This window comes from Typopeltis vanoorti, chromosome 16 (assembly GCF_054136105.1).
Source record: "Typopeltis vanoorti isolate ZY-2024b chromosome 16, IOZ_Tvanoo_1.0, whole genome shotgun sequence".
NCBI lineage: Eukaryota > Metazoa > Arthropoda > Arachnida > Uropygi > Thelyphonidae > Typopeltis > Typopeltis vanoorti.
This window is the reverse complement of record NC_143564.1, coordinates 80,288,207-80,315,663: the sequence shown is the minus strand read 5'-3', so window position 1 is coordinate 80,315,663 and position 27,457 is coordinate 80,288,207. Positions and strand designations below refer to the sequence as shown.

The following is a 27,457-nucleotide window of genomic DNA, read 5'->3' as shown; positions in this document are numbered from 1 at the left end:
GCTTTAAATTTTAAACCTGTGTTTCGAATGTATGTAGCCAACAACAACAGTGATGACAAAAAAAAAAAAAAGAAGAAGATTGATTTAGATTTAAGTATATGTATAGGAAATGTCTTGCCTGAGGATGCTTTAATTTTTACATTATTTTTGATATATAAACGAATTTTTATATTTACTAATGCCTAAGCATTTTAATATTTAGATAGTGATAACAGTTGTGATAGCCAATCTGATTCAAAGAAAAGAAAACGTTCTCGTTGGGGTCCTCAGGAAGAAGATGCAGTTGTAAATTCAATTCCTATTTATGTGCAGCAAGGTAAGAAATATCAATTGGAGATTTTTTGCGCTGTATCACAAAAATCTGAATTATTCTTCTGACTTTTGTGATATTAGGCCTCCTGGCCTGATTTGGCCTCACAACACTACCTCTTTAATGATCTTTCTTTTTTCCTTTTTGTTTATATTTTAGTACTCTGTAATTTTGATGAATTTATTAATTTTATCTTTTGGATCTGTTTCTTCAGTGTAGCTTGCATTATGAACTTGTTCAATTGACTTGTTATTCAAGACGGTTTTGCTTCTTATCAGTTCCCTTCCTTTAAATGCCATAACTTTTGTTTTTTCTGAAGATATTTTCATTCTGTATCTGGTAGCAGTCTTGTCAAGGTTGTACAGAGCTAACTACAGTTAGCTCTGTATCTTTGGTATTAGCAATTAAGATTTGATCATCTACATATAATAATGTATTAGTTGGTAATTTGGTTCTAATGGAATTCTTGCTTGACTTACATATTGCCATTCTTTTTAATATCTCATTAATATGTATATACAGTTTAAGTATTGTTATGAAACTTTCATAGTTGCTAATAATATTTGGGTTCGAAATAATGTTGGATCTAATATCCACTCTGCCTATGCAATATTAAAAAAGGACTGAGATATGTTAAAGCATTTTCTTGTCTATTTACTTTTAGCCAATCTGTAGATGATTGATACTGTTAAAGCATTTTTTTCGTATGTGTGTGTGTGTAGTTATCTGCTTTTATTAATTGTGGAGATAATTCAATTTTAACTAATATTTCAAACAGTTTCTTTTTTACTAGATCAAAGGCTCTTTCATAATCTATGAATAGGATAGAAGTATTTAGGTTGAAATTATTTTATCTTATATTCTGTAACTTGATTTGATTTGAAATTTGAAGGTTGAATTTTGTCCAGAAGATAGGGAACATTTGTAAGAAGGACTTTTTCACACCAAGGTAAGTTAGGTGTCTTGGGAGCTTTTCCCAACTTGAATATCTCATCTATCACCTTCAGAATTTAATTATAAATAAAATTTTCCCATAAAATTTGAAAATTCATAGAAAATATTCAAAATTATATAATATTCTCTCAGATGTGCTATCAGAATTTTAAATACCATTTATGTCTTTTTTTTTTATATATATATATATATTTGACTTTTGTTAAGCATTGTTACTTTATAAAATAAAAGTAAGTAAAATTTGCTAAGAAATTATATTCTTGTTTAATCCTTTACCCAACTATAAACAAAGTTTGCACATGAAGTATCTTCACATTGCACATGTTGTATACAAGTATCAGTTACTTGTATATAGAGGCAGATGACCTGAGATCAGTTGCCAATATTACAAATTGAAGGTAGAAAATGTAGTTTTTGTGTTAATAGATCTGCTATTCTGTCTAGAGTAATCTAAATTATACGTACAACAAACTTTGCACACACTAGGATGCGAAAGGATGAAGCTGATTCTGAGAATGGATGAAGGTTGCTAGTTGGATGTGTGATTTGAAAGTGGCATTGGGATTATATTGAAGAATTTTAGCTATCTTTTCAAATGTCTGTTGTTGAAAGTTTTTCACTTAGTTATACTATAAATTAAAGATACCAAGAAATTATATACTTGGTTTAATCTGTTTAAGTTAAGGGATATTACATCCCATATGGTTTAATCTTTTATCCAAGTGTAAGCAAACAAAGTTTGCACCTGAAGTATCTTTAGGAGTGTGGCAACTTGTGGCGAAGGTGGTATGACTTCACATCACTTACCTTGGTATCCCATAATGCAAAGGACATCTCCTTGCAGACATGTATAATGCTATGCATTATGGGAAGGGTAATACCCAGACCGGTTTGACCTTTATTGAGGTCTCATCAGTGGGAGCCAGACATAGAGGTGAGATACCAAGGTTGAAGTAATGCAGAAGTCATATTTTCTATACGAGTTGCCAAAAGGTGTCACACCTTATTATTAAAATACTCTGGATTAGAGATAGATAGTTGTCAAAAGTTTTTCACTTGGTTATACTATAAATTAAAGATACCAAGTAATTATATACTTGGTTTAATTCTTTATCTAAGTGTAAGCAAACAAAGTTTATGCCTGAAGTATCTTCAGGGCTTGGGCAATTCGTGGTAAAGGTGGACTCACTTTACATGATGCATAGCATTATACATGACTGGTTTCGACCTTTATTGAGGTCTCATCAGTGATAGCCAGATCCAGAGGTGAGATACCAAGGTTGAATTAATGCAGAAGTCATATTATTCAAGAAAAAAATGAAAGAGTTTGAGAACAGGAACCAAACCTTGGAGATTCAGTGGCAAGCCCTGAAGAAAACATTGATTCAGCCAGAGAGCCATATGGTGAGGTTGTCTGCAAGGATAGAAAAATCAGAACTCCATGGTGGACACAGGAAGTTAAAGATGTAGTGAAGGAAAAGAAGAAAGCATATCAAACATTCCTGGCAAATAAGTCAGCTTGTGCTGTTGGAGAATACAGAGACAAATGCAAGAAAGCTAAACACTGTGTAAAACTAGCTAAACAAAAGTCATGGGAAGACTTTTGCAAGATCATAGAAAATAAATATCAAGAAGGTGGCAAGATATTCTGGAGGTTGTTGAAAATGCTTATGCCTTTTCAAAAACCTGTGAAAATGCCTGTAAAAGGGGTTAGAGATGATAAAGGTGACATGAAAACTGGAGAAAAAGATATCCTTGAAGTATGGAGTAATTACTTCGAAAAATTGCTAAATGAAACAATCAGTGACAGAACGGTGGTCAAAAAAAAAAAAAAACACTCAACAGTTATATATATAACTTGAAGTAGGAAAAAACCCTGAAAAGCCTGAAATGTAGAAAGGCAGCAGGAGTAGATGATATTCGACCAGAAATGCTCAAGTATGGGGGTATAAAAGTCTTGCAGTGGCAAAACTTTTATACCTCCATTCTGAACTATGGCTTAACTGCATAGGTCAGAATGCCTGGACAGAGGGGTGAATTCCAGATGATTGGAGTAGAGCTCTCATGCTACCCACATACAAAAAGGGAAATAAAACTGTGTGAGAATTACAGAGGTATTTCTCTACTGAATGTTCCTGGTAAGATTTATGCAAGTATAGAGTCAGCAGTTGGAATTGAAGGAAGTACAGGAAGATGATTTAATGTTAAATCTGGTGTCACACAAGAATGTACATTATCCCCCTCTGTTATTATCTATATGGATCATATTATGAAGGAAAGTGGTATTAAACCTGATATCAAAATTGAAAATGTTAATCTCAGCTCTTTACTTTATGTAGATGATGTTATACTTCTAAGTAAATCCAATACAAGTCTGCAAGATTCCCTCACTAAATTGAATGACTGTTGTAAGAGATATGGTATGAAGGTCAGCAATAGCAAGACAAAGACAATGAAAAAAAGGCAGAAGCATTGAAAATACCAGCTGCATTGTGAAAGGAGAACCTATAGAACAAGTAAAACATTTCAGCTAATTAGGCACAAATTTTTAGTGAAGATGGTAAATTAAATATGGAAATAGACAGTATCAACAAAGCCAGTATGGTATGAAGTCAACTAAATAAATTTATATGGAATAAAAGAGAAATTAATCAAAACACTAAATTATCTGTATACAAGATATCATTCAAACCAATTTTAACTTATGGATATTATAGCTAGGTTAGAAATAAAACACTTGAGACCACATGAATGAGAGTCCTGAGGAAGATGAAAGATTAGGGGAGTGAACAGATGGCACCAATGACAATATCATCAAAAATGAGAATATTAGGAAAGAACTTTACGATGTTTAGACTTTGTGATGTCTAAAGCTAAACTTCAGAAGCCTAAAACACTGGAATTGATGCTTAACACCATCTCAATGTGGAATATGCCAAACTTTGAACTCTCTCCAATCTTCAGCAACAATCAGATTCACTGACTACACCTTTACATTGGTGAGCTTATTGGTAGCCCTGGATATATCCCCCAGCAAACAAGTATTAGATTGTGAGATTGGTGGAAACTATTTTGAAGCGAACTAACAGAGTTGGTCAAGGTGTTCACATCTGCTAAAGGAAGGGTAAAATCTTTGTTACTGTACATTACTAGGTGATAGATGAGTTTATCACCAGTTCAATTCCTTGGTGAAGAGTTTGGAGAAATTCTCTGTGTGTATATCTTAATAAAGAGTCCATGGCCAAAAACTTTTTTTTTGGTGGGGGAAACAAAGACTCATTTGCTTCCCCCATTTCTTCAGGCATGCAGTACGGGTATGTTCCTCATAGGTACTGTACACCCACAGATACGAGACTCTTCGACACTTCTGTGCATGTCAGAAGAAGGAGAAACCATTCCGATAATAGGGTAATCAATCTGTCTTGTGGGACGAGTTGTTTATTATTACACGTAAGAAAATTAACTTTTCTTTTATGAACATTGTAGTTTTTAAAGTGGTAACTATTTTGCTTGTATAGCAGTTGAAATTTTACATATAAAGCACGTAATTTTGCATGTTGGTGACCAATTCGTACATCAGCTTATTTCTTTCTCCCCTTTAACATGAATTGACTCTTCTTGGCAAGTTACCAGGCTAAGGTCTTGGATCTGTGGCCAGGCAGTATGCAGACATCAATTGCTTTATTTCAAGGACATGGTTTTAAAATGGTTATTCTACAGATGTGCTCTAGATAACTGGTCTGAACATAATCATAATTAGAAGGATCCTGATCAGCTAGCAAATAATTTTGCTTTTAGTCTTCTGTGAGGTGTTACTGAATAAAGTCAGAGTAGAGGTGTTTTTGTGTGTGTGTGTGTGGGGGGGGGGACACTGTCAAGGCCATGATTTGTTGAAGAGTTTGGTGAAATTCCCTGTGTGTATAGCTTAAAGAATCCATTGCTGTATATTCTGTGTTCTTCCTAGTTTTAAGTTAAGCAAAGAGAAAGTGATTATATTTATTCAGGTGAAGTCAAACCTTCCAGATTCACTTCACAGCTAATTCCAACACTAATGATGTTCATTTTCATCTAACAGGAACTCTATCAGCTTCATCAAACACAGCTCATCAGTTTTCTGAGTTACATACATACACTTATTCCCTTCCCCTTCTCAAAGGTGGCATTTATACATTTATTTGCTCTAATAATACAAATCAAATGCTTGTAATACTCTCCTAACATTTTCTGAACCCTTTTGATTTAATCTCTTTAATTATTTCTCCAACTCAGTTTTCCTAATGGGTGAGATTTTAATATACATCTGGCTTTCTTTTTCCAGCTGTGCTAATCAAAATGGTTGAGATGCTGAGGCGTTTGCTCTCAGTAATGATCTTGCACAAATTGTTCACCTGTCTCTCAGAATACTAGATGATCCCAGCCACTCTCAAAATGTTCGAAATCTCTTCTTCACCCACAATATAGGATTGATTTCTCCTCTCACTCTCCACCTCTCACACATTCACTCACTACATGTTATCTACTATTATGTCAAGTGGGTAATCTTCATTACTTTTGTGCTTGGTTTTCTTGACTTGATTGTTTTCAATATTCTGATCTGAACATATCACTGACGATGATTCTTATTGAATGGAAACATTCATTGCTTATTCTGCACTTAATATTAGTCTCTTAACTAACCTGAGTTCATCAAGAAGTGTACCAATGCTATATAGACGTAGAACATAGCATACTGCTGTTGGTGTTGCACAAAATCTTCCTTTTTATGTTTATACCGAAGCTCAAAATCGGTATATTCAAAACTGATTTTGAAAGAACTAAAAAGCAGGAAACTTGAATTATTTCAAAATCACATATGCTTTCCAGTCTCTTGCTACTCTCTTGTCACTATTTCTTTTGCACTTGGATGGCTCTATCCCATCATTATATACCCATGGAAAAAGTAGTCTCAGAGCCTTTACTTTTGTCCAATTCTTGCATTGAGGATCTTAATAAATCTACCATCCCAAACATGCAACATTCAGTGCCCCTTTGACTTTTTCCAGAAAGAGATCAGAAGAATCATCCAAAGAGGATGCTAAAATTGTGCGGTTATGATGGCATTTCCATGATTTTTCTGAAGGTTGGGTCTCTATAAAGTTGACTCTGCTTAATATTGCCTTCTTATTTTCTCGTAGTTCAAGGTATCAGTCTTCCAGTATGGAGATTAGACCATATTCTGTCTATTCCTTAGTAGGGTGACAAACAGATTCAGTCAAATCTCTTATGGTAATAGAGAAAATCATTCATTTCAAAACTTGTTGGAAAAAATTATTGATTACGTCAAGCAACTTCAGTTGCTTCTTTGAAGCATAGAACACCTTCTGTCTTACTTATCTTTGGACTAATATTGTGAAAAAGTTTGGGCTCAAGCAGCAGCTCATATCTGCAAGGAATTTGATCAGATTTGGGCACTGAGAGCAAGAATGATTCTAATAAGTAAGCTTCCATCATATGTTCTGACTTTTGTAGCTGGATTGCCAACTTCTTCTGGCACTCATTTATGTATGGTAGTGGTGGATAGATTTTTATTCTCAAAATTTGTAACAAATACTGGTGTTCCACTAAGCTTTGTTCTTTTCACTTACTGTTTTCCATGTAACTGCAGATTCAATACACAATTTTGTTTTTTGCTGATGACTGTACAGGACACTCATTTTTCTCGTTTGATAAACCTTGCACTGCACGAATCACTAAAATATGCAGTATATAGACTTCTGGAACCTTAATTCTGACCTGCAATCCCATCTTTCATATGCTATTTATGACTTTGTTAATTTCATTGGTAAACTACAGTTTTGTTTTATTGCTTAAAAAAAAAAAAATCCCTTTTCTTCATAGTACTGTTGATACAACTTTATACTGATCACAAATCCATCAAACTCTTGAATACTAGTCTCACATTTGGGGTGATGTTCATTTCTTCCACCATTTCACTCCATCCTCTTCCACATAGATATCCAGTTTCTCCTGCTTGCAGATTATTTATTTTTATGGTATTGATGACAACACAGAATGATAAGAAAATAATATTTATTAATGTATTTGCTGATATTTCACTGGTATTATATCCAATATCTTCGGAGTACAAAAGCAGTTTGTCACTAGCCATAGCAATATTGACCATAGCAAGCGCTAGTAGCCATTGTATAGCCATGCCTGGAGCACAAAACAGAGATTGTAGCAACAAAGCACTCCAAGTTTTGCTACCACAGATTGACCTCTTGAAGCTTTAAAATGCTGAAGCTGCAAACTAGACATTTCGGAAAATAATGGGTTTACTTTGAGATTTTCGCCACTGTGACTCCTGCCAATTTTGCCAGAATCGACAAATTGGTGCTCCAACTCCTAATCAACCTAAGCCAGCAATTTTTCTGTCCTCTGTGCCTCTTCACTGCTTTTTTTTTATATTTTTATTTATTTATTTTTTATATTAATCCCATACAGAAGAGATCTAGGGACCTATAGGCACATCAATGCTATGTGTAGGGTGCAGGTTCTAGATTGTAGTTGTTTGGGAATACTTCTTGATGAAGACTCTGTTCCAGAGGACAGTTGGAATAAAAGAGGATGAATAGAAGCAGGTTCAGCATGTTTGCATTTGCACAGTAAAGGTGTGCTGTGCAGCTGCAATTCTTGTATTAACAGGTGCCACAGAAATGATGGTCACCAATTCACTGGAGCAGTGACCATGGAAGTACCTGTAGAATAGATAGTTCTGAAACACTGGGTATGTGAGACAGAGGCTGAAGTGAGTCGAAGGGGATCATCTATGAGCCTAATTGTATGCTTCTGAACAGCATCATGGATTTTAAGGGAAGTTTTAAGGTAAACCAACCCAAACATGTGGCATTATTTTAACATAGATGGATTTGTGATTTGTATGTAGTGAAGAGTTGGTTGGGTGTAAAATAATCTCTTGAACAAAAGAGAATGGCAAGTTTCTTGGATGCTGAGATCCCTTTTGATGTAATGTGTTCATGCCAGGAAAGGTTAGAGGTAAACATTAGTCCAAGCAAAGAGATCTGATCTTGTCTAGTGATTTGTGTATTATTGAGGGCAAGGGTAATTCTTTTATGTGCAAGAAAAGGTAACACCATGTTTTGGTGGCATTGAACATAATAAGGTTGTCCTTGTCCTATTGGAAGATAGTATGTAGATCAGTGTTTAAGGCACTAGTTGTAGATGATCTTGTATCCTGGGTGCATGGGTTGTCAAATGAGTAGGATGAGGGAAAGTATTATGGGTTGAATGGGGATGAGAGAGAGAGAAAGAAGCGAGAATAATTGCTGACTGGTTCACAGCTGGTGTTAGGGGTCAGTTGAGTGGAAGCAGTAGCAGACCAAGAAAAGGAGAAATAGAAATTCCGGAGGTCATCCCAATTGCCTCCTTTGTAGTGTCAGAGGATGCGAGGTTGGGAGTGGTTGAAGGAGAGGCACTCTGTGAGAGAGGAGACTTGTACAAGATTATAATTTGAGTTTCCAAGAGGAGAAGTGATGTTTACAGGTTATCTGTAAGGAGAACTGGTCAAAAAGAGATCCAGAGTATTTGGATAGTGAAGAGGATTATTAGGGATTCGAGTGGATAAATGTACAATTTGTGTTAGGTCATTATTTATAACAAAGACTTGCTTCTTTTCCTGCTTGGTCAGTGGTATCGGAATAGGGGAGACAGTTGGAATTGCCGATGTTGAGGTTGTCCATGAAGATGACATCACTATTTGGATAGCTGGATTGCAGGTGGTCAAGTTTCACGGAAAGGAATGTGAATAAATCTGAGTGGTTATTAGTGTTTGAAGATGGTGAATGCAACAAATGAAAGTTGCTAAATGGGGCAAGGATACCTCGAGCCAGATAAGGTCAAAAGCAGGGGATTCTAAATTAGCCATTCTCTGGCAGGCTGTGACAGATTTCCACCTGGTTGTCCGAGTGGTTAGTGTATCCGCTCTCCAGCCAAAAAGCTGCAGGTTCAAATCCTGCCATGAGCATAGATGTTTTTGATTGTCTGTGAAAAATACTAGTAGTGGTGATGGGCAGTAGATGACATTGGTGTAGTTGGTGGATTGAGTGGCGGAGACAGAGAGCTGTAGAGTAGGTGCCCTCCCTTGATGAGTCTTTGAACTCCCTGGAGGTGTCAGTAATAATAATAATAAGAATTTCACAAAGGCACTGGTGTGACCCTTGTGGTGAAAAGAATTGTACAGTGTAGTTTTTGGCACTTGAAGTGGACATAGTAAATGTAGCTAGGTTTCTCTCTGAAATAAGATGTCTGGTTCTGTAAGACTGCAAGTGATGATGTTAGTAAAGTGGATGTGAGTTTTAGTGAAGAGATTCTGGTATGGTTTGAATGTTGTGGCTGGTTGAATATGTGAATTTTTTTTATGGGATTAGTTTATGAGAGAGGTTCACTTTTGTCACAGTGTCACTGGTATTGTTTGTGAGAGTCTTCATAAGTTTGATTAGGTAGATGGATATAATGGGATGAGCAGTGTGAGAATATAGTCTTGGGCATGACATCCATACAGAGAGACCAATCTTCATGCCATGACATGGCTTTGACAGTGTCCCCACATACCATTACTCAGACTCCTCCTGTATTTTCATACATTTCTTGTACAGCTGTACAAGGCTCTACAGCTATTAATATTGGCTGTTCTGAATCCTCCACACACCCACACGCACCCTGCAAACTCCTGGCTGATTGTATTTCTCTTTATATTTTCAGAGAAGTGTTCTCATTTCAGAGCAAACCTAAAAAACCTGCCAAAATTATAATCATGTAAGATCCATCTCCATATGTGTTGATTATACTCCAGTCACAATGTGTTTTGAGGGGGGGGGATATGAGGAGACCTTTCAACCCTGTGTGAGGCTGACTAACTTAACTCACTGTTGACTAAAATGCCCTTATGACATTCATCTAATCCTAGACAAGGGTTAATCTTATGTCCTTCAAATCAAATATATATCAGATTGTTTTTCTGTCACATTCATGTAAATTTCTTGTTCTCTTGCTGTCGCACAGTTGGGGGGGGGTACTCTTCAGAAAATTACCTCGTGACATTGCAGAGCTGCATGCTTTGACTTGAGTAGAGAATATTTTACTGAATTACAAGTCAAAGACAATTTGGTATACCTAGCAATCTAAACTACAAATTTTTGAAATGAGACCAAAAAATAATCATTCAGATTCTGGTCAAGATGTCTGGAGAGAGAGAGAGGGGGGGGGAATAGCAAGCCATATACCTACTTCAGTAGTCCAATAAAAGCCATTGCTTGATTAATGAAATCAGCACAGTTTAGTAAAAGAAACCTATGTGAATGTAAACATGTACTGATAAGCTTATGCAGATTGAATTAAATGAAAGACTTGTCTCTTTATATTATAAATATTTAGTCTAGCCATAACTACTGTTACAACTTGAACAGTGCATAAATCTTTAATCTATCAGTAAATCATTTATAGCTTTCAGCACATATAAACCACATAGCAGTACTCAATGTTTGAAATGTCCCTCCCTCCCCCTTTTGCATTCACGCACACCCAAAGTCGATGGTGGCACGCATGACATTTAACAGAAATGGTGCCACTGTTCGCTCAAATACATCTTCAGCTGGCAATGCTGGAGTATTGTTTCTTGCAGACTACTCTCTCTCATGCTCCAACCACAAATTGAAGTTCAACAGATTCAGATCGAGACTTCCAGATGACCAATCAGATAGTGATATGTGGTTGGACACTTTCACCTCCAACCACTGTTGTGTGGTCCTTACATTGTGTGCAGGTGCTGAGTTCTATTGGAAGGTCCACTGTCTTCCATAAAACAAGGTGTTGTTCAGGGACTGTTCCACAGGTTCCTCCAGGTTAGTGTTTTGATACACTTTGGCAGAGGTTTTGACCTTTCTTGCAGAAATGCAACTTGAATAACCCCTGATAAGTCACCCCCCCACACACACACCACCAAACCATCACTGATGCCAGGTGATGACTTCTCTGGGTGCTGTGTGACCATTCAGGATATATATCTGATCGTTTTGGCAGTTAAACGACTCTTCAGTGGTGAAAATTTTTTGAAGAGGATATTTTGTGTCCGTTGTTTTCATACCACTGGAGAAGTGCCTTTGATTTTTATCACCCTCTGCCACATAAGTTGTGCCATAAGGAAGTGTCCAATAGAATGATGTAGGCTCACTCCCCAGGTCATCAGTTGGTACGTGTGACATCGTTCTCTGCGATGCACACTTCTGCCACAAGATTATGACAGAAGTGTGCTTCCACACATCCCTCACAAGTTATTGCATCTTAACGCTGCATGGTCAACCTGTTCTTTAGCAGTCAGATGCATCTTCTGTATCATTATAATGGTTAATAGTCGGATACACAAACATCCTATGGATCCCAAGTGTTTTTAGCATGTTGAAAATAACAGGTGGCTGCATTCCAACCTTGTGAAGTGTTTTTACAGCTACACGGCTCTCATATTCTTTCCACTGCATGTTAATGCCATACAGCTAAACAACTATCTCTCTGCTCTTTCTTATATAGTGAAACCTGTGGAATATCCATAACTATAGAATAACACACTTGTCATAGTAAATAACTTTTTATTATGTAAATATTTTGTCTTATGTATCATAAGACATCATCAGTACAATTATCGAACAACAATAGGAATTGAATACAATAAACAGCCCGGATCCAATAATGGAACCAGGCTCTTGCAGTTCTGTGGGCAGTGGACGGTGTGCAGAAGTTGTGGCAGTATTTATGGCAAGACTCTGTATATTATCTATATGTTGTTATATATTGTCAGCGAGGTTGGCTAACTGGATAGCATACCCACTCTCCAGCCAGTAGGTCATGGATTTGAATCCACTTGAAGGCATGGACATTTTTGAAACTCTTTGGGTGGTAGATGAATTTCATCACCCGGTGTGTGTAACTAATACTTTGTTTGTAGGAAGTCTAGAGTGGCCTGAAGATGTTTTATATATAATGTTTAGAGCAGGGTTTTTGTTTTATATAACTTTGTGTTATATGCCTCCAACATAGTACTATGTTAAAAAAAATAACATGACATTAAAAAAAATGTTGTAATTTAAAAATGATACAAAAGTCAACTTGTTTTGAATAGGAAATTCTAAATATGCACAAGAAAGAAAAATTACAAAATGCATACAAAACACACAATACAAGTGAAAAAGAAACAACATGAAAAAGAAGAAAAACCAATAGATGAAAGATAATTGCTGATTAAAAAATAGATAAATAAATATACACTGAACACCTAAAGGAGATAAAAACTTGCACTCAAATTTCTTTTGGTTCCATGGTGTACACACACACACACATATATGAATCTGTCTGAATTTCCACCAACATAGATAAAAGAAACCAAGAGCTACAGTTTCTTAGTCAGGTCCTGCTGAAAAATGCCTACAACAAACCAATAATCAAGAAAATTCTATTTCAACCTTAAAAACAATCAGATGAATGAGAAAATCAAGACTTTACAAAGAGCACTGATTCTCCTATATATCATCATCATCATGAAAACGGGAGAAAAAGATATCCGTGAAGTATGGTGTAATTACTTCGAAAAAATGAAACAAGCAATGATAGCACAGTGGTAAAAAACACTCAACAGGCATACAGTCAGGAATACATATCCATACTTGAAGTAGAAAACGCCATCAAAGGCTTGAAATGTGGAAAGGCAGCAGGAGTAGATGATATTCAACCAGAAATGCTGAAGTATGGTATTTTATTTTATGAAGTATTTTATCTATTTTATATGGGTCATCGGCTGAAAAGGTGTTGCGAAGGTCCCTGAGCTCAGTTTCAAAGGACTGTGTCATTTGAACAAATATCCTTGGCTTGGTGGATAAGTTTAGACCCAGTAGCCTGATTTCTTTAAATTAACTTTATGGCTATATGCCCAATAGAGGGTGCTGTGTAAGGACATTAGTTCTGTTGTCGGTTACAGTTTAAATTGCTTTCGTCAGTTACATAGTTTATTGCCATGTGCTTATCACAGTTATAATAGTGCTCTGATGATGCTTGTTAAAAAACCAGCACAATATTAGTAAGTTTAATGAAATGAGACAGTCAAAAGGCTTCACCTCGGTGATCCACAATTATTCTAATTAAGTGGATTTTGAATTCAACATTATTTCAAAGTCGAATAGAGAAACTACAAGAGTTTCATGCCGAATATAGAAAATATAAAAGTTTCGGCAGATCCAAGCATAAACAAATTTTTCATGACTGGGGCAACACGTAGTAAAGGTGGAGCAAGATCCGATCACTATCCTTAGTATTTCCCATAGTGTAAAACACATCTCCTAGCGGACATGTATGATGTTATACATTATGGGGGTGATTACTACCCAGACCGGTTTCAACCTTTTTGAGGTCTCGTTAGTGGGAGCTAGACCCAGATGAGAATTACTCAAATAAGAGAGCCAAAAGGCTTCACTTCGGCGATGCATAGTTATTCAAATTAAGTGGATATTCAATCCAACATTATTTCAAAGCCGAATAGAGAAACTACAAGTTGTAGTTTCTAGAAACTACGAGTAGTAAACTACCTTTACTACTCGTAGTAAAGGTGGATCAAGCTCTGCTTACTATGAGGTGCCCCTGTCATGAAAGGTTTGCGTATGCTTGGATCTGCCAAAACTTTTATAGTTTCTATATTCGGTACGAAACTCTTGTAGTTTCCCTATTCGGCTTTGAAATAATGTTGGATTCAATATCCGCTTAATTTGAATAATTGTGCATCACCGAGGTGAAGCCTTTTGGCTCTCTTATTTCAGTAATTCTTGGTACCTTTTGTGATGTGACACCTTTTTTGGCACCTCGTATAGTAAAGTATATAAGTTTTGCATCACTACAACCTGAGTATTTACATTCATATCTGGGTCTAGCTCCCACTAACGAGATCTCAAAAAAGGTCAAACCGGTCTGGGTGGTGACCATCCCCCATAATGTATAACATCAAACATATCTGCTAGGAGATGTGTTTTACATTGTGGGAAATACTAAGGATAGTGATCGGAGCTTACTCCACCTTCACTACGAGTTGGCCCTGTCATGAAAGGTTTGCTTACGCTTGAATCCGCTGAAACTTTTATAGTTTCTATATTTGGCACAAAACTCTTGTAGTTTCTTGAAAGTTTATTTTTCACTAGGTTAGACTATAATAAATTTAGTTTAATCCTTTATCCCAGTGAGAGCAAACAAAGTTTGCACCTTTTCAGGCGCAAACTTTGCTTGTTTGCTCTTGTAGTTTCTCTATTCGGCTTTGTGATAATGTTGGATTCAATATCCACTTAATTTGAATAAGTAAGTTTAATGATTTTCTCCCCTCTCTTGATGTTTGTTTATACCATAAAACATCAATGACACCTGTGCCTATTCATCTTGGTCTGTTATGTTCCATGTTTCTGTTCTCTAAGAGAAAAAAAAAGAAAAAGAGATCTGATAATTGTCTGTATATGTATTAAATTCTTAATATGTACCCTCAAAGAGTGTACAAGATTCAATGATAGTTCAATAATGCAAGAAGCTCCTATAAATAAATATAAATATAAATCTAATGTAATACTATCATCTATAAACATAGATGATAGTATTACATTAGAACCAGTATCTAAAAATGAAATAATGAACATAATATAGAATATGAAAATGGAAAGGCAGTGATAATATAGCAATAGAAAAGCTTCAGACAACAAAAGAAATTGCTACTGATGAATTGGAAATGACTTTTATCAGTGTGCTAGAGATCGAAAAGACACACAGACTGCAGAAAAAAGCGATGATACGTATAATTCTGAAGGAAGGAGCACTTGATGTGAAGACTGGAGGGGAATTAGTTTACTGTCAATACCTGCAAAAATTTTCTGTAAAATATTGATAAATGGAATTTATCAATATTTTTATATAAGGCATGAGTAAGTTGGCTTTTAGAACAGATCGTAATACTGTAATCACATTTTTACTTTAAGGAGCATTATTTAACAAAGTATAGAATTTAGAAGCTTGTTATACCTAAATTTTAGTGATTTTTTCCAAAAACATTTGACAGTATTGATGAGAAACATTATGGATAATTGGATGTTATGGACTTCACGAAAAATATGTGAGAATAATAAGACATATAAAGGAAGTAAAAGTTGTGTTATTGCATGGCAAACAATATTACATGGTTTGAGATAAGGACTTGTGTGAGACAGGGTTGTGTAATATCTGGTATACTGTTTAACTTTGTCATTTATTGGATTATGAGAAAAGTTACTTGTGTAAGAAGAGAAATTAAATGGAATCCTGTATCATAGGTGGAAGATTTAGATTAGGTAGATGTCATAGCTCATCATCGTCATCAAATTCCTGCCATGTACCCTCAAGGGGTGTACAGGATATGATAGTACTACATGAAAAATTTACATCATTACTAACTTCCTATCTACAATTTTCCTCCAAATCAGTCTGTTACTTGTCAAGACTCCAACATTATCAGATCTTATATTTCTATCGTCTAAAGCCCTTTGTACTGTATCAATCCACCTATATCTTGGTCTTCCTCTGGGTCGTTTTTCTGCCAACCTAGCAGAGAACACATCATCATCATCATCATCTTCCTTTTACCCTCTTTTACCTTGCGGTGTCGAGGGTTAGTTAATCGTCGGACCTCAAACCATTCACAGGATAAGGTGGTCAGCCTTATGCCCCGGTGTATCCTATGGCCTGTAGTGTTGAGTTCTCAAGGCCAGTTTGCCTGCTTGCGGGATGATAAATCCCAGATAAACTGGGGAAAACCCTACTGTCTACGTCCAAGACCGGCTAACTTGGCTATGGCTGAGGAAGATCCTTAAGCTCCTCACGTCGTCGGCGGGAATCGAACCAAGGACACTCCTTGGTTCGGAGTGTCCTTGGTTCAGTTTAGGGCTCATGGCCCTAAACTGAACTAAATCACATCCTCAACACTTTCTCAGCCAATGGCTACCCCCCCCCCCCCCCAAAAAAAAAAAATCCAAAAATTAAAACCTACAAACCACAACCCCCCCTCCTCCCTCCACAACAAAGATTACTCTAAATCCATCACCATTCCCTACATCCAAGGCACATCGGAAAAAATTACCAAAATTTTAAAAAAACATGACCTCACCTCCTGTTACAGGCCTTACATAAAATTGGCATCCCTTATCCGCTCCACCAAAGACCAACCACTTCCCCTAGACCTACCTGGTGTATACCAGGTCCTTTGCAGTTGTAAACTGTCGTACTTTGGCCACACAGGCAGGACAGCGAATATCAGAATTTCTGAACACAAGGACTACATCCGGTTTCACAAGCACAGCCATTCTGGTCTTGCAGACCATGCTCTGGATACATGCCACAGAATACGGTGGAAGAAAGCTACAGTAATACACTGTAGCAAATACAAATTTGAAAGACTATTTATGGAATCAGCCTCAGCCCTAAGAAACCCCCCAAACCCCAACAAATTCGGTTGTATGCAACTGACCCAAATTTGGGAGGCATACATCAGCAGACCTTCAGCCCAATGGCCAAGAACACCTACTTAGCCCGCTAGAGGGCACCATTAGGACTTCTAGGAGAACGAGCTTCATATCTTCATTCTCAGTTACTGTGTAGTGCCTGCGTGCACGTGCCTTTTTTTGTAAGTTCCTTTTGAAAATGGCAACGTGACATTGCTGAAATATCGGAGATATTTATTAAAGTATAATTTAATTTATATTCGGATCTACGTTGTTCAATTCCCTAAGTGATTTATAAATGCATAACCAACGTATAAGCCTGTCTACGAGAATCGATATATTTTTAAGATGTTGTTTTCTCCATGGTACTATTCACCTGACGAAGTCGGCATTTCCGATGAAACTAGTAGTGAAACCTTATTGAATCTCTTGTATTTTTTCTCGGTGTTTAAGTCAGTTAATAATTATTAAACATGATTTTGTACATAATCAGTTAAAATACACACACGGACAAAGAAATTAGCGCACCGAGAAGGGAGCATAGGAGTCAACTGAAATTTTATTGGTTTAATGATATAGGTGAGTGATGCACGTGATGGCAAAAACAGAGCTGAAGGACAATTACAAAGGGATCTGTGGTATGCAATCCGGTCATCATCAATAGCGCGTCGCACCACCTCATGCGCCATTACATGCTGCAATACTGTCCGGCATTGTGGTGAACAGATGCCTGATGTTGTCCTGCAGCAGACTGGCCCACACGTGTTGGACACTGTGCTCCAAATCCTGAATATTGCTGCACGGTGGGAGCTGGGATTTCAGCTACTTCCAAACATGCTCGATAGGGGACAAGTCTGGGAACCGGACAGGCCATTGAAGTGTCTGTACACGACGTAGGCAGGCCTTGACAACCCGAGCCCTGTGCGGAGGGGCATTATCCTGCTGGTATCATGGCCAGGAATGGGAGAATGTAGACCGTAGGATGTCTTCCACATACCGCTGCCCCGTCAATGCTCCACGTACCACTACGAGGGGTGATCGGCTATTGTAGGCTATGGCTCCCCAGACCATAATGCCCGCAGTGTGGGAGGTGTGGCTCTTGATAGTGAGGTTGGGATTGTGTCCTTGACCAGGGGTCCTCCATACCCAGACACGATGATGATCTGTCCTTAAGACGAAGCGGCACTCATCGCTGAAGGCCACACATCGCCAGTCTGTGGCGTTCCACGTCGCTCTCGCCCGGCACCACTGCAAATGGAGTCAGCAATGTTGCGGTGTTAATGGGAGCACATGTAAGGGGTGATGGGATCGTAGATTCGCCTCTGTGAGGCATCAGGAAATGGTTCGTGGGCACACAGGAGCCCCTACACCTGCCTGTATAGTGGACCGGGTCACAGTGGGATCCCTCTGTGCTTGCCGCACGATCTGTCGATCCTCTCTAGCGTTGGTCATTCTGATCCGACCGGTGCCGCTCTGCTGTGTGGCAGTGCCGAAACGTGTCCACAGCTCCCAACACTGTCGGACGGTATGGTCAGAATGGTTCATGTGCATGCCTATACAGTGTGCCGACCACCCTCCAGTTTTCAGGTCGATGATCATGCCTCTGTCAAAGTCCGTAAGTTGCTTAAATCGACGTCTCTGACATCTACCCGGCATTCTTGTCATTCTGTACTCTAGGTTGCGCCGGCTGGTGCTTTTCCCTTTAATCAGCTATCTACCACACGCCGGCTTTATAAGGCTGTTGGTTTGTGCTTGCAGTGCCACTGCAGGATGTGTGGACATGTGCAATCGTATTAAACTTGGATCATTTTCATACCACCCCGCACTCTAGCTATTTGCTTCGTTTCGCTGTTGTACCATGTTTTCTTCCAGGTGCTCTAATTTCTTTGTCCGTGTGTGTAATTTATTTTATGTAATTCACACATAAGAGCTCACAAGGCCTATTGCAGTTATCTTCTGCAGACTGGGTCATGAATAAAGTAATCAGTTGATATTCCTCTTAAAGAGCTGGAGCCTGTAGTATTAGGAACATATTTCATTGGCAAAGGCTTTTCTTCAAACTCGGGTAGGTGAAATGAAAGATGAATGGGAGTAGCAGGTTGGATGAGTCAGTATTTCGACTGCAAAAGGATGTTGAGCAGTTGTTGCTGTAGGTTTTGCAGAAAGGAGAGGAACATGATAGAAGTTAGTTCTGCTGAGCAGTCCCATGAAAATATATGTGTTAACTGTCTGAGACACTGACTGAAAAGTGTGAGAGAAGGGTCATCAGTCAACTGAACTGCCTGCTTCTGAACAGCATAAATTTTTAGGCACAGCCCCATATGTGAGCAGTATTCCAAGGTTGGATGGATTTAGGATTTGGGTACAAACCCAAACATATACTTTACTTTGTAGAAGAAGTAGCTAGATTGATGAAAAATCATCATCATCATCACAAAAGGTTGCCAAGTATTTTGGAATCTAAATATGCTACTGAAGTGATGTGGTTATGCTAACAAAGGCTAAGAATAAGTCAATCTTGAGAAGAAAAATCTGATCTTGACTCTGAAGTTGAGCATTATCAAAGGTCAGGTAAAAGAACTAAGGTCTGTTTTTGAGAAAAATGATGAAATTGTATTTTAGATGCATTGAAGGTAACTAGGTTATCACTCCATTGAGGAATTGTGTTTTAAAATCAGTGTTTAGAACACTTGTAGATGAGCTTAAAGTAAAGTTTCAGATTTTTGAACTATATAAGATTTGTCATGAGTATATAGTGTTATCATCAGCTGAACTGGTGGCATTTGATAGAGTAGTTCATTTGTGGGAAAGAGGGTGTGTAGAATAATAAAGCTTTGAGGAACACATCCACATTAGTCAGAAAATCTGACAAAATCCAACATTACACACATCGAGGCAACCCAAGAATAAACTAGCAATTCCGGCTCGAGAGGAATGCAGACCAGCTGACACCACTATGAAAATCTGACAAAATCCACCATTACTCACATTGAGGCAACCTGAGAGTAAACTAGCAATTCAATTCCAGCTAGAAAGAAAGGCAGACCATAATATGGCAGTTAGCTAAGATGCACTCAATTCAAAATCTTATCAAATACCTTGGAAATCTCAATGGCACAGGTTTTTTCAGACCTTTACAGGGCACATGTCCACAGATGGGTGATGTAGGCAAGGAAATCTGCTCTACATCCTAACTGGCAAAATCCATATTGGTGGTCACTGAATTGTTGACAGTTCTCCAGGTGACAAAAAAGTTATCTAAAGTAATGGGAAGGATAATCAATGATCAGTTTGATTTTAATGCATATCGCCCCTTTTTTTGAATTTACTGTATTTGGGCTTGTTTCCATGCTGCAGTATAGAAACAAGTCCAAATACAGGCATTTCAAAAATGCTGAATGCCAGGTATAATATAGTGATCTGGGTATAACGATAGATATGCAATATCCATTCATATTGATGGAATTAGTGTTTTTATATCCTTTCAACTATACTAGAAGGTAGGAGTGTGGTTTCTTCAGTTAAATTCTCATCCCATATTGAAAATAAATGGATGGCTGCTTTGAGCTGATGCAGAACAGGCATTTGATATGATTTCTATACCATACTTACTTGAATTTAACTCACCTTCACATATATCTTGCACTCCTGATTTTACTTTACAAAAAAATAAATTAAAAAGTTTTGCACATAGTTTGCATACAAAAAAAGTTTAAAACTTGAAGAAGTAGATAGTAAATGTTGTTATGGCAGTTTCAGATATTTTGGAATTCGGTTGAAGGGAATCAGCATTTCAACTCAAGAATTGTTGGCTTGCCTTTGTCATTGAATTGCATGACCTCTTGTCAATACCATACCAATCATATGCATAGAGATGGAAGCAACCAGTAGAGGAAATGTGGGAGTGAGAGTATTGACTTCTACTCTATCTTGGATTGTGTGTGTGTGTGGGGGGGGGGGGATGGATTAAGATTAAGAGACTCTCATTAGAACTGTTGTGCAACTAGATTTTGAGAGTTTGGGACATGATTTTGCCAGAAATAATTTAATTATAGAAGCATTGTCGCAAAAGATTCAAATATATTGTGTGATGAAGGTGAGCAGCCGATCACTTGAATAACGTTAGCAGTTAAAATTTAAATGCATTCATTTTATAAATCTGAGCAATTATAAATTAAATCAATTAAATTCTAGTCCACTCTGAGAACTAACTGTTAAAAGTTTATGTATGTTGTTTTGAGTGCGACAGTATGATGCTATATCTTTGCCTATACATATTTGTCATGATTTTGTTAAATTTTAGTTATGGATATTCATATTTAATTGTTTTTACAATTTATATTGAGAGAAAGTGTGCAAGAGTAACTTAATATTTGTAATTCACAATATAATAATTTATTTTTGTTTACTAGACAAGTTATGTATATTATTATGTAGTTATATATATATATATATATATATATATATATATATATATATATATATATATATATATATATATATATAAGCACACACAATTAACAGACAGTGCACTGGCCTCATAGCCTTAGTATTTGATTTATTAAATTATTTAAGATATACTTGGAGTAATTACTGACTTCAACTATAGTAGTTAATGATTAATGTTCTTTATCTTGAATTAAATACCTGAGTCAGAGATCAGTAATAGGGTTTTCATAGAAGATGAACCTGGTTATTATTTTGACAATTAAAAGAAATGATTGAATACCACAAGGAAATCATTTATCACATAACAATTTTTTTATTATAAGTATTACTAATGGGAGAGTGTGGCTAAAGAATCCATTGTTAAACTTGGTCGAAGATAGCATGCACTAGATTCAGCCAAGTTAAATTCAGATGAACCTGGTCAAAATTGGCAAGTACCAGGTTTACAAGTACCAAGTGCCGCAACCTGTATTTTCTTTCCTGGTTATCTCAGTAAGAATATCTATAGAACTAGCCTTTTCTGTCAAGTTTACCACTCATAAGTTAAAGATGCCAAGAAATTATATTCTTTGTTTCATCCTTTATCGAAGTGTAAGCAAACAAAGTTTGTGCATGAAATAACTTCATGGCTGGGCTACTTGTATATAGAGGCTAATGACTTGACATCAATTGTCTTAGTATCCCATACTGCAAGACACATATCCTTACAGACATGCATAATGCTATGCATTATGGAAAGGCCACTGCCCAGACTGGTTTCTACCTTCATTGAGGTCTCATTAGTGGGTGCCAAACCCAGAAAAGACACGAAGGTTGAAGGAATGCAGAAGTCATATATTTCCCATATACAAGTAGTAAAAGGTGTCACACCTTATTATCGACATACTCTGGATTAGAGCTAATTGTTGAAAGTTTTTTCTTATAGTTTAACCAAGTGAAGAAACTTTCAACAATGAGCTCTAATCCAGAGTATTTTAGTAATCTGTGACACTTTTTGACTGCTTGTATATGGAAATATATGGCTTCTGCATTATTACTTCAATCTTGGTATCTCTTCTGGGTAGTGGCTCCTTTCCATAATGCATATATTTTACATGTCTGTAAGGATATGTGCCATACATTATGGGATACTAAGGCAATTGATGTGAAGTCATTAACCTCTATATACAAGTAGCTCAGTTGTTAAGCTACTTCACTTGTAAACTTTGTTTGCTTCTTGGATAATTGTCAAAACCAAGAACATAATTTCTTGGCATCTTTAATTTATAGTATAACAAGTGAAAAAAACTTTCAACGATATACTACTCAGTTGCAGAAAACAACTGACTTCTTATATACATAAACTTTCTTGCCTTCATGTAAACAAATGAATACAGAAAGTTAATCAGTCACTCATTTTAGAGGCTTAATGAAGTGAAACAACACTAAGAAAGGATTTTAAATATTACTTAATTCTTCCAATATTTTGTCAGTCACTGAGACATCATCAGGGAGTATGATATGAGACTTGCAACACACACACAAAGGCAACACAACTAAGAGAAACATTAATGAAAGACTAGAGTACTAACTAGGTGAGGCGCTCCCTGTGTTGGCTGTCTAGAATGTAAACTGGGATTTTAAGTATTAGCGTTTCCCATATTTAGATAAGTTTAATGCGACCATATTTATTTAAATTAGGCTGATTTCTGAGAGCAGCTGCATATTCCAAAAATAGTTTTTGTCTTCTAAATATACTGCTATAGATCGTCTTTTTCCAATTGATTCTATCTAAAGCATGGTCTGCAAGACCCAATTGACCATAGTCATAACTGCAGATGTATTTTTTGTGTTCTTCCATGCAGATGTTGGTTGATCTTCCTCTCTGTCCATAGTATGCCAGCTTGCAGGAACAGGGCACTTTATATTATCCTGACACCCACCCACACACACACACACACACAGACAGAGAGAGAGAGAAAGAATCTGATCTTTACTAGAGCACTTTCGGTGGGACTTGAGAGACATGCAGAGGTTGTATTTCTTTAAGTCTGTGGCTATTTTTTCTGAAGTGCCTTAGACATAGTGATGATGATAGCATTGTTAAAATATTTCTGAAAAGCAGATCCAGGAATGGTGAAAGGATTGATTATTTTTTTAATGCTCTAGGAACTGTAGCCATTAGATAAAGTGTTATGTATATGATTAGGTGTAAGAGAGGACGCATTGGTATAAAGGTTATAGGCTCTGTAGGCTAGCGCTTTAATGATGGTATATTGTTGGGAGGAGTTTGATGGGAATGTACTTGCTTGTGTGGGTGGGCTTCCTATATATGAAAAGGACAGTTAGTTATCATTGGGTAGGCATGTTACCAAAGTGTCTAGAAATGCTAAACCATTATTAGTTTCTTTCTTTTTTTTTGGTGGTAAAATGAATTTTAGGATGAAGAGTATTGAGGTGAGAGAGGAAAGAGTCTAATGTGTCTGGGCCATGAGGGCAAATGGCCCTCATGACCTCCACATATCTTAACAAGATCAGAGGTTTAGAGGGGATGAGTCAAAAGCTTGTTTTTCAAAATATTTCATGAAAAAAATTGGCAGGGGAGTGGGTGAGAGAGAGAGAGAGAGAGAGTGAATCCATAAAGGTACATTCTATCACTCTGTCTGTTTATAAATTTTGTGCTTCCAAGAGAAATATCCAGAATGGATAGCAAAGGAAAAGAGATCAGTAATATCACACCAATATTCCTTTAAATGACATGTTATCAATTTTTTTTTTTTTCCCTCCTTTTACATCTGCAGTCATGACTGTGGTCAGTCGAGCTTGGGCCTTGCAGACCATGCTTTAGATAGAATCAATTGGAAAAAGACTACTATGTTTCACTGCAGTATATTTAGAAGATAGGCTATTTTGGAATCTGCAGCTACTCTCAGAAATCTCTTCTTTAAGTGCTATTTACTAATAAAGTTCAGTGACCACCTTTGCAAATTTACTTCTGTCTTTAGTGACTCTGATTAAGAGCTTTGTGTTCATTTTAGTCCAGTTTTTATGTCTAGCCATGATATTTTTCTTCTTCCAGGTTTTCTCTTTCCATTGATTTTACCTTCTAATATAACCTGGAGAATGTTATATTTATCGTTTTGGACTTCTAGTGTTTAATTTGTTCATTAACGATATAGAAAAGTATCTTAGAGGAACTGTTCAGTTATTTGCCAATGATGCAAAGTTGTGTAGAGCAATAGTTAATACAGATTATGTCAAAATTTTGCAGGATGATTTGGATAGATTGGCAAAGGAGAATGGATGATGGTTTAATGTGGCAAATTGTAAAATTACAAAATGTGTAAGTTTATGCATTTTGGAGTGAAAAGATTACCAGCTGTATACCACATTGGTGGAACTGTACTCCAGGAAATTGTGAAGCCCGAGACTTGGGAGTGTTAGTGGATAGGGAGTTAAAGTTTGGGGGAGGGGGGCATAGCAAGAGTGGCAAAAGCAGCTCATCAGATTACTTGGCTACTGAAGAATACTTTGACGAGCAGAGGCAAGCAGGTTATCGAGCCTTGATAAGGCCCTGTCTTGACAACTGCATGCAGATCCGGGCACAAGAGTTTCTTGGTGATGAGGAAGTGTAGAGGATCAAGAGGCGAGTGACCAAGATGGTAGCGGGTCTATGGAATGAACCTTAAGCAAACAGGTTGAAGATTTGTTGGATACAGAATCTGGTTGATAGGTGGGAAAAGAGGTGATATGATTGAGGTATACACATACATTACTGAGGGGTTTTTACAATATTAATTCAGAGGAAATTTTTCAAAACAGTTCTGGTGGTGAAAGAATTAGGGGCCATCCATGGAAACTTAGTAAACATGTAGTTAGCAAGGGTGTAAGAACTAGGTTTATTGCTTGGAGAGTAGTAAATGAGTGGAATAGTCTGTTGTAGATGCCATGATTATTATTATTATTACCACCCCAAGACCTCATGGAGTCAAAGACTCATCTGGCAGGTCCTTTTATCACACACACAGCTCATCATACCGTGTTTTAAACACATTCAAACTCTTTGCAGAAACCACATTCTCAGGCAAGGCATTCCAACATTCACAACTCTGCACGACAAAAACCTGCCTCTCACTCCTCTACTCACACCCTCCCTATACAGTTTCCAGGGATGACCTCTGGTTCTCCCCTGATCTCCCACTATTCTCTGTAGAACTTCTTCACCATTGATCTTATAACAACCCCTTACCAACTTGTAGGTCTCTATCATATCTCCCCTCTTCCTTCTCTCCACTAGACTCTGCAAATTACATCTTCTCAATCTTTCCTCATACTCAACATTCCAGAGGTCAGAAACTACCTTAGTCAGTCTCCTTTGGACCCTTTCCAACATCTCTTCATCCTTCTGAAAACCCGGTGACCAAATCTGGGCACAATAGTCCATGTGTGGCCTAATCAAAGTCTTATACAACGGAACAAAAATCTCCCTACTTCTACACGTCAGTGTCCTCTGCATCATTCCCAGAAGCCTTTGTGTTGTCTTCACAATTTTGGCAATGTGTCCCCTAAATTTTAGATCCTTATCCACTATCACCCCCAGATCTCTTATTTCCTCTACCTCCAACAATATATTCTCACCAAGCATAAATTCTGCATCCCATCTTTGTTTTCCAAATTTAAAACCTTACATTTTGCAACATTTAATTCACATCCCCGTTTCCGTGCCCAATCACTCAATCTATTCAAGTCTTCCTGTAAGGCCACAACATCTTCACTACACTTCATGGTTCGTCCCAAGTTTGCATCATCTGCAAACAACTGAATATCTCCATCCAAATCTTCACCTATATCATTAATATACAACTTAAACAGTAATGGCTCTAAAACAGACCCCTGAGGCACTCCACTAGTGACTTTCCTTTTCCTGGTATCACTCCCCCCATACACAACTTGTTGATACCTATCAGATAGCCAGTCTCCAATCCGATGCACCAATCTAATATCCAACCCCATCTGCTCTAGTTTGACTGTCAACCTATCATGAGGTACTCTATCAAAAGCCTTTGTGAAATCCAAGTATATTACTGTGTATCCTTTTCTTCTGTCCAAGGAAGCAGTCACTTTATTGTAATAAGTAAGTAGATTACTAAAACATGACCTCCCTTTAGCAAATCCATGCTGTCCATCAAAGATAATACCATTGTTATCAACCCCACTCTGGATCCTAGTTCTCACAAGCTTCTCCAACAACTTAACCACAGCACCTGACACACAGATAGTCCTATAGTTTGATGCTTGAGTTCGATCGCCTCCTTTATGAAGTGGCACAATCTTGCCCTCCTTCCACTCCTTAGGAACTTGACCGAGTGCAAGACTCATATTAAAAAAATATGTCAAGGCAGGTGTCAACTCCCTGGCACATTCTTTCAGAATACGTGGTGATATATTATCAAGTCCCACAGCCTTATTAACAATTATGAATGATTTCAAAGTGAAGTATGATAGCTACTGCACAAATGTTGGTAGTTCTTGACATGATTGCACAAATGTTGGTAGTTCTTGACATGATATTTAGAGCCTCTCTCGATGAGTCTAAAGACTCTTTGGAATAGCCCTTAATAATAATAATTTAGAATTAAGTCAGTTGTTATCGAAGGGTTGTTGCTTATTAGTGCAAGTTTTTTTTTGTGTGTGTGTTAATTTTTAGGCATATTTCTGTGCTTCCTTTGTTGACACCTTCTAGAAGTAGTTGAAGATCTTAAATATTTGTTGTAGTTAAAGCAGTATCATCTGCATAGCGTTAAGTTATTTATTAATTGGCAGTTTATGGTTATTCTTTCTTTTCTTCCTTCTGAGACCTTTGAGAAATAAGACTTCTGATTAGATGATAAATAGAAGTGGAGATAGTACACTATTGTCTCACTCCTCTTTCAGTTTTGATATTGCTTGTCCTGATGTCTGTTAGGACTGGCCCCAGTAGAGGTTTTTAATGATTCTAACTTCCTTATCATCTAGGCCTAGTCGTTTTAAGATGTTTGAGTTCATTATTCTGAACCTTATCAAAAGCTTTTTGAAATCAATAAAATAAATAGAAAGGTCAGTTTGTTATTTCTGCATCTTTGTGCTGCTTTCTACTCAAGATACACGAGTAGAAAAGTGCTAATCTTGTTCCTAGGCCATTTCTGAAACTGAGTTTATTTTTGGTATACAGTGGTGCCTCATA

The 27,457-nt window shown here is 37.2% G+C and overlaps 1 protein-coding gene across 1 annotated transcript in view; it reads left to right on the top strand.

Moving 5' to 3' along the window:
* LOC150098155 (SURP and G-patch domain-containing protein 1-like) overlaps positions 1–27,457 on the top strand; it is a 292,494-nt gene that overhangs the window by 145,908 nt on the left and 119,129 nt on the right. The window contains exon 7 of the mRNA XM_090406236.1: positions 203–316. Coding sequence (XP_090262362.1) covers positions 203–316 — 114 coding nt within the window. The remainder of the gene's footprint in view (positions 1–202; positions 317–27,457) is intronic.